Source organism: Periplaneta americana, chromosome 1, assembly GCF_040183065.1.
Source record: "Periplaneta americana isolate PAMFEO1 chromosome 1, P.americana_PAMFEO1_priV1, whole genome shotgun sequence".
Classification (NCBI taxonomy): domain Eukaryota; kingdom Metazoa; phylum Arthropoda; class Insecta; order Blattodea; family Blattidae; genus Periplaneta; species Periplaneta americana.
The window spans coordinates 95,334,370-95,350,902 of NC_091117.1; the positions used below are offsets into that span (position 1 = coordinate 95,334,370).

Below are 16,533 nucleotides of genomic sequence, written 5' to 3' on the forward strand. Positions count from 1 at the left end.
AGATAATTTGTTATTGAGATTTTATTCCAATGTAACAATAATTGAGTCTTTCAGAACTAATATATAATTACTTTAATTTCCAACATGATAATTCTTCCATAAATTGTAATTTCTAAATTAACTCAAAATATACCTTTGCAAGTGTAATCTTAAAACTCAAGTGACATTATTTTATGTAGTTATTACTGAAACTAGAATTTGGCAACACTTTTAACTGATTATTGTGTTTTAAAATCAGAATAATATAAAGCGTTGCTTACGTAACAAAAAACGATATAAAGTAACCTACCTGCAGTTTTACTCAGGGCTTGAGATGCGGCGAGATAGCATCCCGGTTCCTTTTGAAATGGCTTGAAACCATCCCTTAATTCTTAACACTTCTTAGTATGTAATGAACGTGTGACTCTATATTAACGCATGTTTCAAACTTCAAACACTGGCATTACTAATATTATTTTTATCTTAATAGAGAAGATAATTAACATAAAAAATACAGTAGGCTACTTTCGAGGCAAGGTTACGCTTTTCTCTTAAGAGAAATGCGTTCGAAGCAAGGTTACACTTTTCTATTAAAATAGAAGATATTTAAGATGGAAATACGTTCGAAACAAGGTTAGGCCTACACTTTTCTATTAATACAAAGATGCTTAAGACAGAAATACGTTCGAAACAGAGGTACACTTTTCTCTTAGTAGGGAATAGACTTAAAATAGAAATACGTTAGAAACAAAGTTACGATTTTCTCTTAATGTATTTCTGTCTTTAGTACAGGGATGCCTTAATAAGCGTGACTTTTTAAGGAAAAAAATATATTTAAAAACTTTATTTTGATGCCGTATGTGAATAAAATATACCAACACTATGTAAGAAATATAAAAATGTTCAAAATTGAATCATTTCAAGGAAAAAAATTGTTCCTGGGCCGGATATCGATCCCGGGACCCTTCGCTTAGCGCACGAATACTTTCCCGACTGAGTTACCCCAGGAACTATACACGACACCGTCACAATTCTTCCCTTATATCCACACAACTCAAATGGGCTGACAAGACGCCAGAACCCAACTTTGAGTGCACACAATTCTGTGTGACTTAAATTGTGGCTTTCTGTTAACGTGCATACAGTAACGAATATACTCGTATTATGCAAATCTGGCTTTCAGGTAGTGGCTCCCTGTGAAGCAGGTTTGAATAATTTCAAGAAAAAATTGGGGTAGCTCGGTCGGGAGAGCACTAAGCGAAGGGTCCCGGGATCGATACTCGACCCCGGGACAATTTTTCCTTGAAATTATTCAAACCTGCTTTATAGGGAACTACTACCTGAAAGCCAGATTTGCATGTTCAAAATTGTTTCTAATTCTCAGATTTCTTTCTGGAAGAAATTCAGATTATGTTATGAAAATTAATTTTAAATATTTAATGATAAAGATTACTTTCACTGTACTGCAAATTACAATCTACTAAACCAATAGAGGCGGGTTCGATTCTCATGAGGCACGTATTGATTTAAAGCTTTCTCATATGAATATATGAATTGGGCGTTTGTTCTTTTTCTTGTGTTTGTCTGCTGTTTCAAATGATGGTCTTATCCTATATTGACCAAATAACAAGAGAATTGCCAGTTGTTAATGTTTAGCGTCGATTCAATCCTTCGAAGAGCTAGAACAATATGGCCGAAAGGACCGCACATTGGGTCAAATTATGAATCTGGCTGGACAAAAGTATTTTTCTCCATCATAAAAAAATAATGATTTATTCTGTGTTTATTATTCACAAGTTACTGTTCCTAACTTCTCTGCACTAGAAATGCATCTCAGTGGAATATTGACGCACAGCTCAGCCCCCAATCTGAGGTACCTCCGCACACGTTGTTCATACCGTCTCGCAGAGTCGTGGTTGTATTTACTGTATGTTATCTTAGTGTTTATTGTGGTAGAGCATATAGCTGAAAGTTTGGAAATGTATATTTTAAGCAGTTTCAGTAATTATTTACAATAGATACTGAATAATTTTAATACAGAGTGGCGCATGAAATGTCATACACTGAAAATATCTAATAAGACGTTTAATTTTTGGTTTAGAACTTTCAAATTTTGTGACGAGTAGCCTTAGTCCATGCATGGTTCAATAGAAGGCAGCATTTGTCAATGTCGCGCATGCGCAGTGCCACCCGCTGAGATTTGTGAAACATGGCGGACAAGGGCCGGTTGACTCTCGAACAGACAGTGAAGACGGTGTTGTTTTACGCGGAAAGAAAGAGTGTAACCATGACTCAAGAGCGTTTCATACGAGGTGGGCTCCCTGCAGACAGACAGTGTAGGCTATAGACTAGCCGCAAAGTTTGAAACTAATGGCATGTTTTAGAGAAGAAACGACCGCGTGCCGCCACAGTCCGTACTCCGGCCTATTGAGACGGCGAGAATGGCTTTGACACGAAGTCCCGCTAAATCCACCAGACGAGCTTCTACCGACTTGGGGATCTCACGTCGTTCTCTTCAGAGGATACTTCATGCTGATCTGAAATTATTCCCATACAAAATTGCAGTGCTGCATAAACTAACGGCGAATGACAAGGACGGTGAGTACAGTTTGCTGCTTGGGCTCTTGCAGAAGATGATGGCATGATTCATAACACGTGGTTCTCCGATGAGGTGTACGTTTATCTGAACGGTTGTGTGAACAAGCAGAATGTCAGATTTTGGGCGAGAGAAGCTCCTAATATTGTGCACGAGATTGAAAATTGTGGTGAAAAAGTGGGTGTGTGGGGTGCGATTTCCAGTCATGGAATCATTGGGCCTTTCTTTTTTAACGACACTATTAACAGTGCGCTCTACATGGACATGTTGCAAAATAATTTTCTTCCGCAACTGTATGCAACAAGACTACCAATGAAGACAAAATGGTTTATGGAAGACGGAGCTCGTCCTCATACGGCAAACGTTGTTCTGGATTTCCTGCATGAACAGTTTGGGCCTCGTGTAATGTCCCATCGATATCCTGAACGTTTTCAGGTTGGTTCAATAAGGCCGCCACACAGCCCGGATATCAATCCCTGTGATTATTTCTTATGGGGATATTTGAAGGCGACAGTCTATCGCAATAAACCAGAAATCTAATGCAACTGCGAGTGGCTATCACGACTTCCTTTCAGAAACTGACAGAGGACCTGTGTCGTAGGGTGGTCGGAAACATCAGGGTTCGCCTCGAAGAAGTGATACGCCAACAAGGTGGACATATTGAACACGTCCTGCATGCTCGTTAATCATGCATATTCAGGCGAGTAATGTAATATAAGATTGTATGATATATTTCGTACATTACAGGTTATATAAACAATCTAAACTGTATGACATTTCGTGCGCCACCCTGTAGCTACTTCTATAAGAAAATTAACAACTATATGGTATAACATTTTTGACGATACATAGGTACTGCGTCACGTCGCACCACGATCTGAATTATGCTAAAATATAGTGCAAGATCTTTAGTTTACGGCAACTATCAAATTATTTGAAAATTCTTGCAACTTAGTTATTTTACATTTGGAGGTCGGTGCGCAACTGGTTATCACGCGGTTACAGCTATTTCAAGAACTGAACTCGAAGATTCTGGAAAAAGAAACGCTTACTAACTACATGGAAATAAAAATAGGAATAGAGGAATGTTCTGAAGGTGTAGAAAAATGCTTAGAAAGGAATCTAAAGGATTTTTTATTTAATTTTAGCCGTCAGTGGAAGCAGAGTCATAGAAGTAAAGAAAATTTCGTATTAGTGTTTTCATTAATTGAATAATAATAATAATAATAATAATAATAATAATAATAATAATAATAATAACTAATTTTTCTACATCGGTGTATGATACAATTCTCGCTAAAGAACCAGCAGCTGTATCTACCACATCAGCCTCATCTCTAGAAAGATCCAGGAAGCTATTCCGTGAAAGTAGTAGTAGACCTAAAAGATGAGAAATTCAACCTCTGTCTCTGGATACTCGCAACAAGAAATAAGCCATTTAAATTTACTGTTTGGAAAGGAACTGAAACTACCGAACTAACGAGAAGGAAAGTTTGTATAATTGATAGTCAAATCACGTATAACGTGTGCTACTTGTAACTCCTGTACAAGTGTTCAAGAAAATTTGTTAGACATGAGGAAAATTATTAATTTTATCTAAAACCATCTCCTATAAAGGGATACTTCCTTTCACACAAACGTAAAGAGAACTTGTACACAAAAAAATTTATGCTACCTATAACTTCTGTACGAAGTTTCATGAGAATCTGTTAAGGTTCATTCACAATGAAAATTAAACATAACGTAAGCGTTAACTTAAGAATGTAAACGTTACGGTAAAATCAAGAAGTCATATCATCATTCACGATGGAAACATAAACGTAACAGCAAACATACTTGGTAACCATAGAAACATAACAACGGCGCCATTTCCTCATATTTTGTCGTATACTTCAGCGCTCCACGATTGTGTTCTGTTTGCAAATCACGTAAGCATAAGCATGAAAGTTTGGAGTTTGCAAACTTTCATGTCAACGTCTTACGGTAATGTTAATGTCAGTGTTTATGTGAATTATTGTGAATGATCCCATTTAGTAGCCTGGCCGCACACTTCTGTGTTTATGTTAGGGTTATGTTTAATTTTCATTGTGAATGGGCCTTTACGTAGGAGAAAAGTTATTAATTTTCTTTAAAACCACCTCCTCTAAAGGGGTAGTTCCTCTAACACACGTAATGAAAGTTTGTACACAAACAACATATGCTTCCTGTAAATTCTATATAAATTTTCATTAAAATCTGATAGATACGACAAAAGTAATTTTACCCAAAACCACCCGTGAGGGGTGGTTCCTCTTATACATAACATAATGAGAGTTTTTATATAAAAAGTATATGCTACATGTAAGTCCTGTGCATAGGAGAAAAGTTATTAATTTTGCCTAAAACCACGCCCTTTAAAGGGATAGTTTCTCTTACATAAACGTAATGAGAGTTCGTACACAGAAAATATATGCTACCTGTAACTTCTGTGTAAAATTTCATGAAAACATATTAGATAGAATGTTGTGTTGTTTATTCAACTGTCCGAAGACAGGTCTGAACCTTGCAAGTGATACCAAGAAGGCACCACTTATAAGGCAACTAGGCTAGGAGATAATGGGGAAGAATGGCCAGTTCCTTTCCCCCTCCATGGTGTACATCACCGACTAGCTGCATAGTACACTAGTCAGACTGTTAGACAGAATATAAGTTATTAATTTTGTCCAGCTAGATTTACGTTTTGACCCACTGTGGAACGTGTTCCTGAAGAGTTTTGGTGGTTTTGATGGCAGTCTACAGATTTTCAATAACATTTATAGTCAACATAGTCCTCCATGGATGAAAATAAAGTACCGTAGCCTTTGCCATCTGTTTTTCTTTCTATGTAATGTGATAACAAATATTAACAAGTTTTCTAAGAACCCCCAAAAGTAAGAGGTGAGATAACATTCAGGCAGGGTCCGACTAAGTTGCAGTGACAATTTAGAAAATTATATCAGAATTCCTCAAAACTGTAACCAATGAACTCGGCACTTAGCACTGTAGAGACAATATCGTCTACTGGTAAATGTGCCTCTGTACGAAACTAACGGACCCGTCTATAAAGTTCGATTGCATGGTTCAGCTTTCTTTCTTCCGGTTTTTTTTTTCATCACTCTCAAAGACAAATACAGAGCAATAACTAGATATAAACATCATTTTCACTTCCATTTCTCCCCATCTAAGTTTTTGCTTCACGCAGGTACATGTCTCTGTGTCGCCGTAGACACTCACACAGAAAACGCGATAAGAAATTCTTAGAACTTCTACGAAACTTATAAAAGATTTCTTATCAAGGTCATCAAAATAGCCTAAGGCTATTACGTTGGAATTGTTGGTGCTCTAGGGCAGTGATCCGCAACCTTTTTCTTCTCACGGCACACCCTAGACGGTCGTACTCAACATGGCACGTTAATCTCCTCAAAAACATATGATGTGACTCTCTTAATATAATTACGTAATGTAATCAAATTAATTTATTATTATTGTTATTATTATTATTATTATTATTATTATTATTATTATTATTATAAAATAAAAATCCACTCTTACATTTATTAACAATTTATGAACTTTAATTCATTGTAGAAATACACATTCATATTACCGGCACTAATATTAAAGTAAATAACTTTACTCATTCCTTCAATGTGATACTTGGACTGATCCATATCAGAATCGTTGACAGATCAAGCCTCATTTCTTCATCGATGGATTTGTGTCTCTCCCTCTTTGATGTTTTAATTTCAGTTAACATCGAGAAGCCCACTTCGCACATACAATAACATATTAACTGCCATCTCGGAGATAGCCGGGTATTCACTCCTTATTGACAACCGAAATTTTTCCAAAGGCACTTCGAGAAGTTTTAATTTCAATGTTCTGTCTGCTTTTAAATCTGCCAGTTCTTCTTGTACGAGTATATTATTATTAAGATGTTTTGAATCAATAATGAATGGCTCACGAACCCAGTCGAAATCTTGAACACTCTTTCAAAAATAATTGTTGAACTTCTGCTGCAAGATTACTAAATGTTCTTTAATTAAGTCTATCAACACTTTATTACCGTCAGCAAGGGGCCATACATTTAGGTACATCTCAAAAGACTCATTTTCTATAATATGTATTCACAAATTCAGCTTATTCACAAATTCTTGAATATTGTCCGTATCAGTCAGAATATTTTCGTTTCTGTCTTGCATTTTTCTGTTAAGCTCATTAAAATGTACGAAAATATTGAAAAGATATGCCAACTTAGATACCCATTCATCATCTGCAAATAAATCCGCGTACTCATGCCCCTCAATAGTAAAAAAAAATGGAAGGACCCCTTCTTTAAATGGAAGCATTCGCTCTAACTCTTTACCTCGTGATAACCATTGCACTTCTGTATGTATCAGGAGTGTAGTGTGCTTTGATTCTATTTCCTGACACAAAACAGAAAAAAGCTGCGTATTTTGAGGCCGCGATTTGATGAAGTTCACGACTTTTACTACTTCGTCCATCACAATTTTCAGACGAGATGGCAAAGACTTAGCAACAATGGCTTCACAATGAGACAATAGTTGCTCGGTATGTTAGGATTTACTTTACGTACTCTAGCCACGAATCCTTTCACTCGGTCTGTCATAGAAGCGGCTCCATCTGTACGAACACTAACTCAATCCTCCCATGTTAATTCATTACGGACCAGATATTCATTAGATGTAGGCCTACGAACTATTTCTTCACCGGTTGCTCGCTTGAGCAGTTCTTTGCAAAAAAAACAAACAAACAAATTGCTTGCAATTACATTCCCATCAATGTACCGAATGTAGGAAAGAAGTTGTGCATGACTGCTAATATCGGTGGACTCGTCGATCTGAAATAAGGACTTCTTACTGCTCTTTATTCTCTCCTTCATAATGTCTTTGATGTCACTGGACATGTCACTAACTATGCGGCTGATTGTGTCCCAGAGAGAGGAATTTAAATTTAATTAATTTTCGTTAATTTTACTAATTTCTTACAGTAATAGGTAAAAGTTCACGTCACACCTTTCATCTTGTGGAGGCACACTAGTATGCCGCAACACACCGGTTGCAGAACACTGCTCTAGGGCGCACAGAAAGCCAGCGCACTGAAGTGTTTACCTATCTACTAACTCCACCTGCACCCCAAATGTAACCTAATATGAAACCACTATTCTGCTTCTAACAAAGTTGTTTGTGTTAGTAATGTTAATATTAAGTTATGTGTACTGATTTCACACGCTGTCTTTTACAGAATTCAAGGAAGCTTTCATGCTATTCGACAAGGATGAGGACGGCACAATCACCATGGCAGAGCTGGGAGTTGTCATGAGATCACTGGGACAGAGACCCACAGGTTAGTAGGCCTACCTCCAGTTGAGATAAAGCACGAGCAACGACAAAAATATCACATAAATGCAATTAGACGTGAATTAACTTTGCTATAAAGCTGAAGGTCTTAAAATTCTATGCTTCTACGTGACTCTGAAAGTTGGACAGTGACAAACGAGGACAAAGGAATAATAGAGAAAAACTAAAATATTTATACATCTTGATTACACAACTTTCAATACTATATCACAAAAAACACAAGAACACAACAAAAACACAAGAACATAAAAAATACATCACACTAACATACGAAAACAAAACACACACAAGATTGCAACCTCATTCAAGAAATTAAATTATATTATCGCATACAGAACAAATAATACTCTACAAAAACCTCTCAACACACAAACAACACAAACAAATACCCACACAGGCGTATACAAACTCAAATGCAACACCTGCAACAACTTCTACATGGGACAGATCATTTCAAACATGTTACAAAGAACACATCACAGCCATAAGAAAATTACAAAACACTTCCACGTATGCAGAACACATCACAAATGCTAATCACACATACAGAGACATCAACACAGACATGGAAATTCTACACATCCAACCAAAAGCCAGAAACTAAACACACTAGAACAATACGAAATATACAGACACACAAAAACACATCCAAATGAAATTCTCAACACACAACTCAATTTCAGAACACACACACTCTTCGACTCCACATTACACTACACAAACACACCCCTACAGGAAACAAAACAAAAGGCGCCAAGACCAGCAACAACCAGTTCTGATGATGGCCAATAGCAGGCTGAAACATGTTAACAAGGTAATATAAAATTTAACACAAGAAATATAAATAATACGTTTTCCGAAGTAAAATATTTAATGTAGTTCACAAAATGAGGAAATACTATTAGGATGATGCATACTAGGTGAACATTATATATGTGGAATGTAAACAGCGGCGCTGCAGTCTTGTGTTGTCACTCTGTGAGAAAGAGAAAGACATTATCTAGTGGATACTGTTGCTTGCTCAGAAGTTCGAATCACCAAGTTCACTGACAAAATTAGACACTTTGTGACACAGATTAGGCCTTGCTGTAGAAATGTTAAGTGCCCTTATTTCATTAAACCACTTCAAGGTAGCAGTGTCAAATGTCTTCTGCTGCCCCAGTTTTTAAATGCTTAGGTTTAGAATTAATTTTATCTCTTACTACACTGTCCTCTATTTCTTTGTGTTTGCTTATGAATGTTGCGGTGTTAAGTGCACAAATTTCATTTTTAGCCACTTCAGTCTGCTTCAATCCTCTATCTCTACAGAGGGTCGTACTGAAAGTCATGAGCAACACATCGCTATAATTTCAATTTCAACAATGTAACAAAAACAATTATATGATCATAATCTACAGACTTTACACTATGTATTGACATATTGTGACGTCATTAGCTTCTATCATGTGACCACAGGTAATGTTTGCAAAATGGTCGATAACGATGGTTCGTTTCGACAGCATCCTGTCATTAAATTTCTTATTAAAGAAGAAAAATCTGCTGCTGAAATTCACCTCAGACTTCAGCGTGCATACGGAGATGTATGCATGGGTGCCAGCAGTGTTAGGAGATGGGTGAAACATTTCGAAGACGCGAACATGAGCATCCAAGATCAGCTTCATAGTGATCGCCCTCGAACTGCCTCCACGGAACGCAATAAGGAAAGAGTTGATGAGTTCTGGGATGCATTTTGGTTGAATTTCTTGAACCTGGACAGACCATAAATGCTGTCCACTATATTCAGGCAGTTTTGAAGCTCCATCGTGCATTGCGTGAGAAACGCCCTGGAAAGATCATTCTGCAACACGATAACGCGTGGCCTCACACTGATGGTGTCACAGTGGAGAAAATCAGAACAATTAAGTGGAAAATCTTCCGCAATCTCCCTACACTCCCGACTTGGAACTCTTCGACTACCCTCTTTTCGGTTCTGTAAAGGAGCAACTGCGAGGCCAACGCTACTAGATGCTGGAGGACATGTGGAAAGCAGTGCGTCATTGTCTTCAGGAAGATGAAATGGACTTCTACAGCAAGAGAATTTTCAAATTTACAGAACAGGGGGAAAATATGTGCAAAGAAATGGAGACTATGTTGAAACGTGACAGAAAAGTCTGTAGATTAAGATGATGCACAGCTGTCAAAAGAATAAGTGGCCGCTCTCCTGAAACAAAGTTCCCTTCGGGTATCTTCGCTACAATTCGGAGACAGGCGATATTACATGTTGTTGGACCACGTTGCCCGATATCTACAGTTATAATTGAAGTATTCCGTGTGTTATTCGATAGCGTAATGGTAGCGTTCAGGCCTCTTATTCATGAGGTCATGCGTTCGACTACAACCTCGTGCTTTTTATGTTCTTTTTGTTCTGTTTTTGAGAGAGACAAACCATACATAATGGCTCCTTTCTCTTTTACGATTATTTTAGTAATTAACATCAGGTTCATTAATATATTATGTCATGACTTTATCATTATGATATTGTGGCTGCAAATGGAAAGAAAAAAGACTTCATTCTCAATAACAATATCTTTCGTGGCATAAACAAAACAAATTTACTAGCGTCGGCCTTAAAACATTCAAACAATTAAGCGTTCAAAAAACAAAACAAAAAGCCACAATTCAATATTTAGTCTATCTTCCTCTTATCTCGATCATCTTGCAGTCGAGTGGGCATGGAATTGACTAGTCTTTGCAAATAGCGACTGTTCTTACACACGATATTCCAGGCATTCTGAACATACATACATAAGTGTTCTGTCCATGGGCAGGTCTTTCATTGCAAACCCAGCAATCTCCAATCTTTCCTATTTTCTGCCTTCCTCTTAGTCTCCACATATGATCCACATATCCTAATGTCGTCTATTATTCTTTTCAACCAGAGACCCAACCAATTCCTTTTTCTCTTTCTAATCAGTTTCAGCATCATTCTTTCTTCACTCACTTTTTCAAACAAAATTTTATTTCTTATTCTGTCTGTCCACTTCACACACACCGTTCTTCTCCACATCCACATTTCAAATGCTTCAATTCGCTTCTCTTCATTTCGTCGTAATGTCCATGTTCCTTCCCCATACAATGCCACACTCTACACAAAGCACTTCACTAGTCTCTCCCTTAGTTCTTTTTCCAGAGGTCCGCACAAGATCCTTCTTCTATTAAAAGCTTCCTTTGTTCATGTTTGCAGTTTTTCTTGGGAAGGATAGGCCTAAATGCGGTAACATCCCGTTGCTTTCCGCACACCACTATCTCTTTCGCATCTTATTAAATTCCAGGGGGCCCAAGCGTGGAGATGAGGAGAGTGGATTTGACTAATTGGGCCCTCCGAACTTCACCGAAAGTCACGGCAAGGGTTAAATATTAATTCTATCAGGATGTTTGACCCGACCAGAGACCGGGAAATCTCAATTAGCCTTTGCCCCTCGCATCCTGGACTAGCTTCTATGAATCATCAGGAAATCTTAGAGTGTGATTGGGCCAATTTTTCCGAAAATGTTTCCACACTTTTGCCCTCGTAGCTCAGCAGACAAACGTCAGAATTTAAATGTCAACGTCTCAGGTTCAATTCCTCGTTACTCCTTTTCATTTTATTGTAGTTCAAGATAGTATAATTCAATAATACAAAAAAAAAAACTAATACCAGTATTATGCAACTGGATTTTTCCAAACCTAGTATTAAATTTATGTTATTTATATCGCTAAAGAACGATTACAATATAAATAACTTGAATATTATTTATACAGTATCACTAAAGAACGATAACAGAATATAAATGATAAATATCGGTTTGTTTAATTAATATAAGATATTATATAATACGTATTTAATTATCTAAATAAAATAACCTATTTTACAAAGGAAGCTGGTTATTTGTGTTATAATAATTACTTACATAAAATACAGATTATTTATATTGCGAAAGAACAATAACAATATAAATAACTTGAATATTATTTTATAATTCTAATGAAGGAAAACAGAATATAAATGATAACTTCAACATTATTTATATCGCTAAAGAACGATGACAATATAAAAAACGTGAATATTATTCATATCGGAATTTCAGAGATTTATTACAGATGTATTTAAGAAATTGTAGAAGAATAGTAATTAGTAACAGTGTCCTATTTATTCTTCTTAGAGCCAAATTTGTAACTTTTAAAAGTGTGGTTGCTATGTTGAAGTGTATGTGTTGCAACGGATGCTTGATTTGTTATGTATGTGAGTCAGTTATGGGATGCTTGATGTCGTCGCAATGTCGTAATTATAGTTTGATTGTGTTTGTGTGACTATTGTGTATTAATTTATTATGTATGGTACGGAAAGCTGCATATTTGTGTTATAGAAGTGTTACGTATGTGTGTTGTTAATGTTTTTGTATGTTTCAAATTGATACCTGATATTTATTTTGCAATCGCAATGCCTAATTTACGGTTTGTTTATGTTTTGTTTACATCGCGTAAGCTAATTTAATTTTCTTTTCCATTTCTCTTTATGCTTATCTTTTTTTTGTATAAAACTATAGCCCTAACATACATATGTAAAATAGGGCTAACCCCCATTGGAGATACAATAATAATAATTATGATTACTCATATCGTTATAAAACGATAACAGAATACAAATGATGACTTGAATTTTATTCATATCTCTAAAGAACGATAACAAAATATAAATAACGTGATATCCATAAAGAACGATAACTGGATATAAATGATAATTTGAATATCACGTTTGAATCATTAAACAAACACTCTACCGCTGGTCTACGAGGCGCAGATATGGAACACTCTCATAGTTCCAGAACTGCTTGTACAAGCACATGCATTGTGTAACATCGCCGCGACCCGAAAATATTCGCTGTTCACGAGTGCGGCCACTTTTTTTCTTGACAACTGTACCTGATTTATCTAAAAAATTAAAATTAAGATTTATAACAATGGGTTACTCATGACTTTCAGTATGATCTTTGTAAATCACTAAATACAACTAATTTAGTCTCCGAACTGCTTTTTTTTTTTTTGTTACACCTCATCATTAACAATTAACTTCAAATGTTAAAGACGCCAGACTATCAGGAAGATAGTGACAGGAACCATAAAGGAAAATACTGTTAAGTATTATGCTCCCTTGAAGCAGGTAGAGTTCTGTTGTAACACTACTTGCACAGAATGCCAAGATCAGTCAACAAAAGTATGAAAGTGAGGAAGAGAAATAATGGGAAAACATCTTTAAGATGGTGATACAAAGTGAAAAGTGAAATATTATTCGTGAAAACCAAGTAGCTATAGTAAAACAGTTATTACGTTTTGATAGTTAACCGCTCATTTAAGAATGAATTTCTCTCAGATCTTCAAATAAAGAGTGAAGGCAAGAAATGGGCTGGTCTTGTTGACAAGTCAGACATACTCCCTGATCATCCCCGTAGCTGCCATAAGGATTGCCACAGGACACGACTGCCTGGCGTAATATTTATATAAACTGGGTATTTTACAGGGGCGTATTTTGCGGGCTACTGGTGGTAGCCCAAGGAAATTACAAAAGAAAAAGTTTATAATATAACATAATGTAATAATTTTGTATTATTAGTTTTACCATAGTAATTAAAATTAAAGTAATTGTTAGATATATTTTGTGTAATAATAGGGTCAGCTGTAGCCCAAACCCTTTAACCAGTATACGCCACTGCACCCATCACCTCAGTGTGTCATTTGTAATGAGGAAAATTCTATTATGAATTGGAAACATTTAAATGCTTGTAAAAAACTTGTAAATTTTAAATCCTCTATGGGGACATTGTACTGGTCTGCCAGAAACCAAATGATGTTTATTCACTCTGATTGAGCATTAAAAACATACATACATATTTTGATTGTTCCATCAGAGTTTCTCCAAAATTTGACCATCATTCTAATGATTAATAATTTAATCGTAAGAATGTCCTTTATCACCTACTCTGTTGAATACAGAATTTAGTGGAAAACTGTTTTCGAAACACGGAAGGGAGGAATAAGAATAAAATGCACAAGATTGTTAATGATAAGGTGTTGTTAGCAGAAGGGGAGATGATCCTTTAGATATGCTACTGGAGCGAAATGACAGCTGTGAGCACTATGGGATGAAGTTAATGCAAAAGAGATGAACAAGACAATGAAACAAATGGACAGTTTTAAATATTTGGGGTGTACTATAAAGTGGTAGTAACATGAGTGCTGCCAGGAAGTCAAAAGGAGGACAGTAATGGAAAACAAAGATTTTAATAGGAAAATAAGCATTTTCTGCGTACCAGTACCATTGAAAAAAGAACTAAACAAGAGTCTAGTGTGAAGAGTGGCAATGTATGAGGCAGAAACATCGACATTGCGACGAAGTGAAGAGAAACGACTGGAAACATCTGAAATGTGGATATGGAGAAGAATGGAGCGTGTGAAATGGACAGTCAAAATAAGAAATGAAGCTGTGTTCGAAAGATTTGGTAAAGAAGGACTAATGCTGAAACTGATCAGAAAGAGAAAAATAAATTGGCTAGATCACTATCAAAAAAGAAACTTCCTACTGAAGGATGCACTGGAAAGAAAGGTGAACGGGGAAAAAAGTTGAGGCAGAAGAAGTTATCAGATGATAGACGACATTAAGTAAAATATTATAAGGATCGTAAATGGAGATGAATGAATAAAAAGAGGAAAGATTGGAGAATGCTGGGTTTGCAGTGAAAGACCTGCTCTTGGGCAGAAAACTATGAATGAATGAAACCAATACAGTATTGAGCTAACATAAAACAAATACTAAGAAAATGTCTTTACATGCTCACTCACATTTGTGTTTTCATGTAGCCTATGTTTAGAATATTGTTCTTTACTGCTCTCAAAATCGGCATAGACAGGACAAACATATTTTGGCCACCAACGTGGCTCAGTCGGTTAAGGCGCTTGCCTACCGATCTGAAGTTGCAATCGGGCGCGGGTTCGATCCCCGCTTGAGCTGATTACCTGGTTGGGATTTTTCCGAGGTTTTCCCCAACCGTAAGGTGAATGCCAAGTAATCTATGGCGAATCCTCGGCCTCATCTCGCCAAATACCACCTCACTATCACCAATCTCATCGACGCTAAATAACCTCGTAGGTGATACAGCGTCGTTAAATAACCAACTAAAAAAAACATATTTTGCTTGGGATCCAGGACAGTGTTCCAAACTCAGAAACAGTCCCATCAAAAGCTGGACGATTGACAACCTATTATAGGATGAGTCGACCTCAGCTCCATTACGTAATTTGGAAAAATTTATGACCTCATTGGAAATCGAACCCGCGACCTTCAATTTTGTAGTATAGCACTTTAGCCATTACTCCATCACTTTAAATAATTTTATTATGACTGTGTCAATTTTTAATTAACTGATTTTAGGTAGATCTCTTTAAATTCTTAAAGTAAGTTTTGCCCTTTGTTTATTTAACGACGCTGTATGAACTACTCGATTATTTAGCGTCGATAAAGTAAGTTCCATGCTGAAGACATGCCACAATAAAATTGTGCATCACTGAAGAACTATTAACTTATTTAAAATATATAACAACTTCACTGTGTTAATGTAATATTTGAATTATGGTGTTATTTTATCTGACTGGCTAGTTTCGATATGCTGGCATTCAGAGGAAACCACATCGAAATTAGTCAATAAGATAAAATAACACCACAATTTAAATATTACCGTAACATTGTGAAGTTGTTATATATTTATTTGAAATAACTTAATAGTTCTACAGTGATGTATAAGTAAGTGTAAACGAGTTCAAACAAGAATGAAAAAAAGTGCAGATAAGTATTTACGCCTACAGTTATTTTGAGAGAACTGCAATCTGCACTGTTACATTGATCATTTTATTTTATTAAATAAAGAATCGAGAAGAATAAATAATTAAATGGTTAAATCAGCGTTTTTTAACCTTCTTGAACATATGGCACACTAAAGATGTAATTTAAACTTCCGCTGCACACTCAAATCCAAAACAGTGGTTCCCAACTGGGGGGAATTTTGAAAGTTTTGGGAGGGAATGAGGACTATAAAATACAAATAAATGTGATAAATACATATGCATTAATACATTAAATAAAATATTTCAAATTGCATTATTTTTTAATCAACATAAGGGGAAATGGTGTATGACAAGAAAAAGTTTGAGAAGCACCGAAACAGAATACAGATTAATAGAAGTAACACACTTTTTTGTATTTTTTATTTAAAAAGTTAGTGAAAAAATGTAAAATTTAATGACAGAAAATTATTGCAATGCAATATTAGTGTAATAATTATTATGATATTATGCATGTTTTCTTATTTTGTTATTCAGGACATATGAAAAAATACAATATTATTAAGCCTACATGTTTTGCCGAAGTATTTAATCTGTGAATCTTTTTTCATAAAGGCAAATAAAATACATTATTTTCAAAGATTGGTAAGCTTACGATATTCTAACTTTACTGATCTGGCAATACCAGCTGCTCGTCAGTCATTCTCT

General features: G+C 35.9%; 1 protein-coding gene across 1 annotated transcript in view; it reads left to right on the forward strand.

Annotated features, from left to right (window-relative positions):
- The window catches only part of LOC138698393 (calmodulin-like), an 891,422-nt gene that overhangs the window by 844,328 nt on the left and 30,561 nt on the right, over nt 1-16,533 (forward strand). Inside the window, exon 5 of the mRNA XM_069824269.1 lies at nt 7,859-7,960. Coding sequence (XP_069680370.1) covers nt 7,859-7,960 — 102 coding nt within the window. The remainder of the gene's footprint in view (nt 1-7,858; nt 7,961-16,533) is intronic.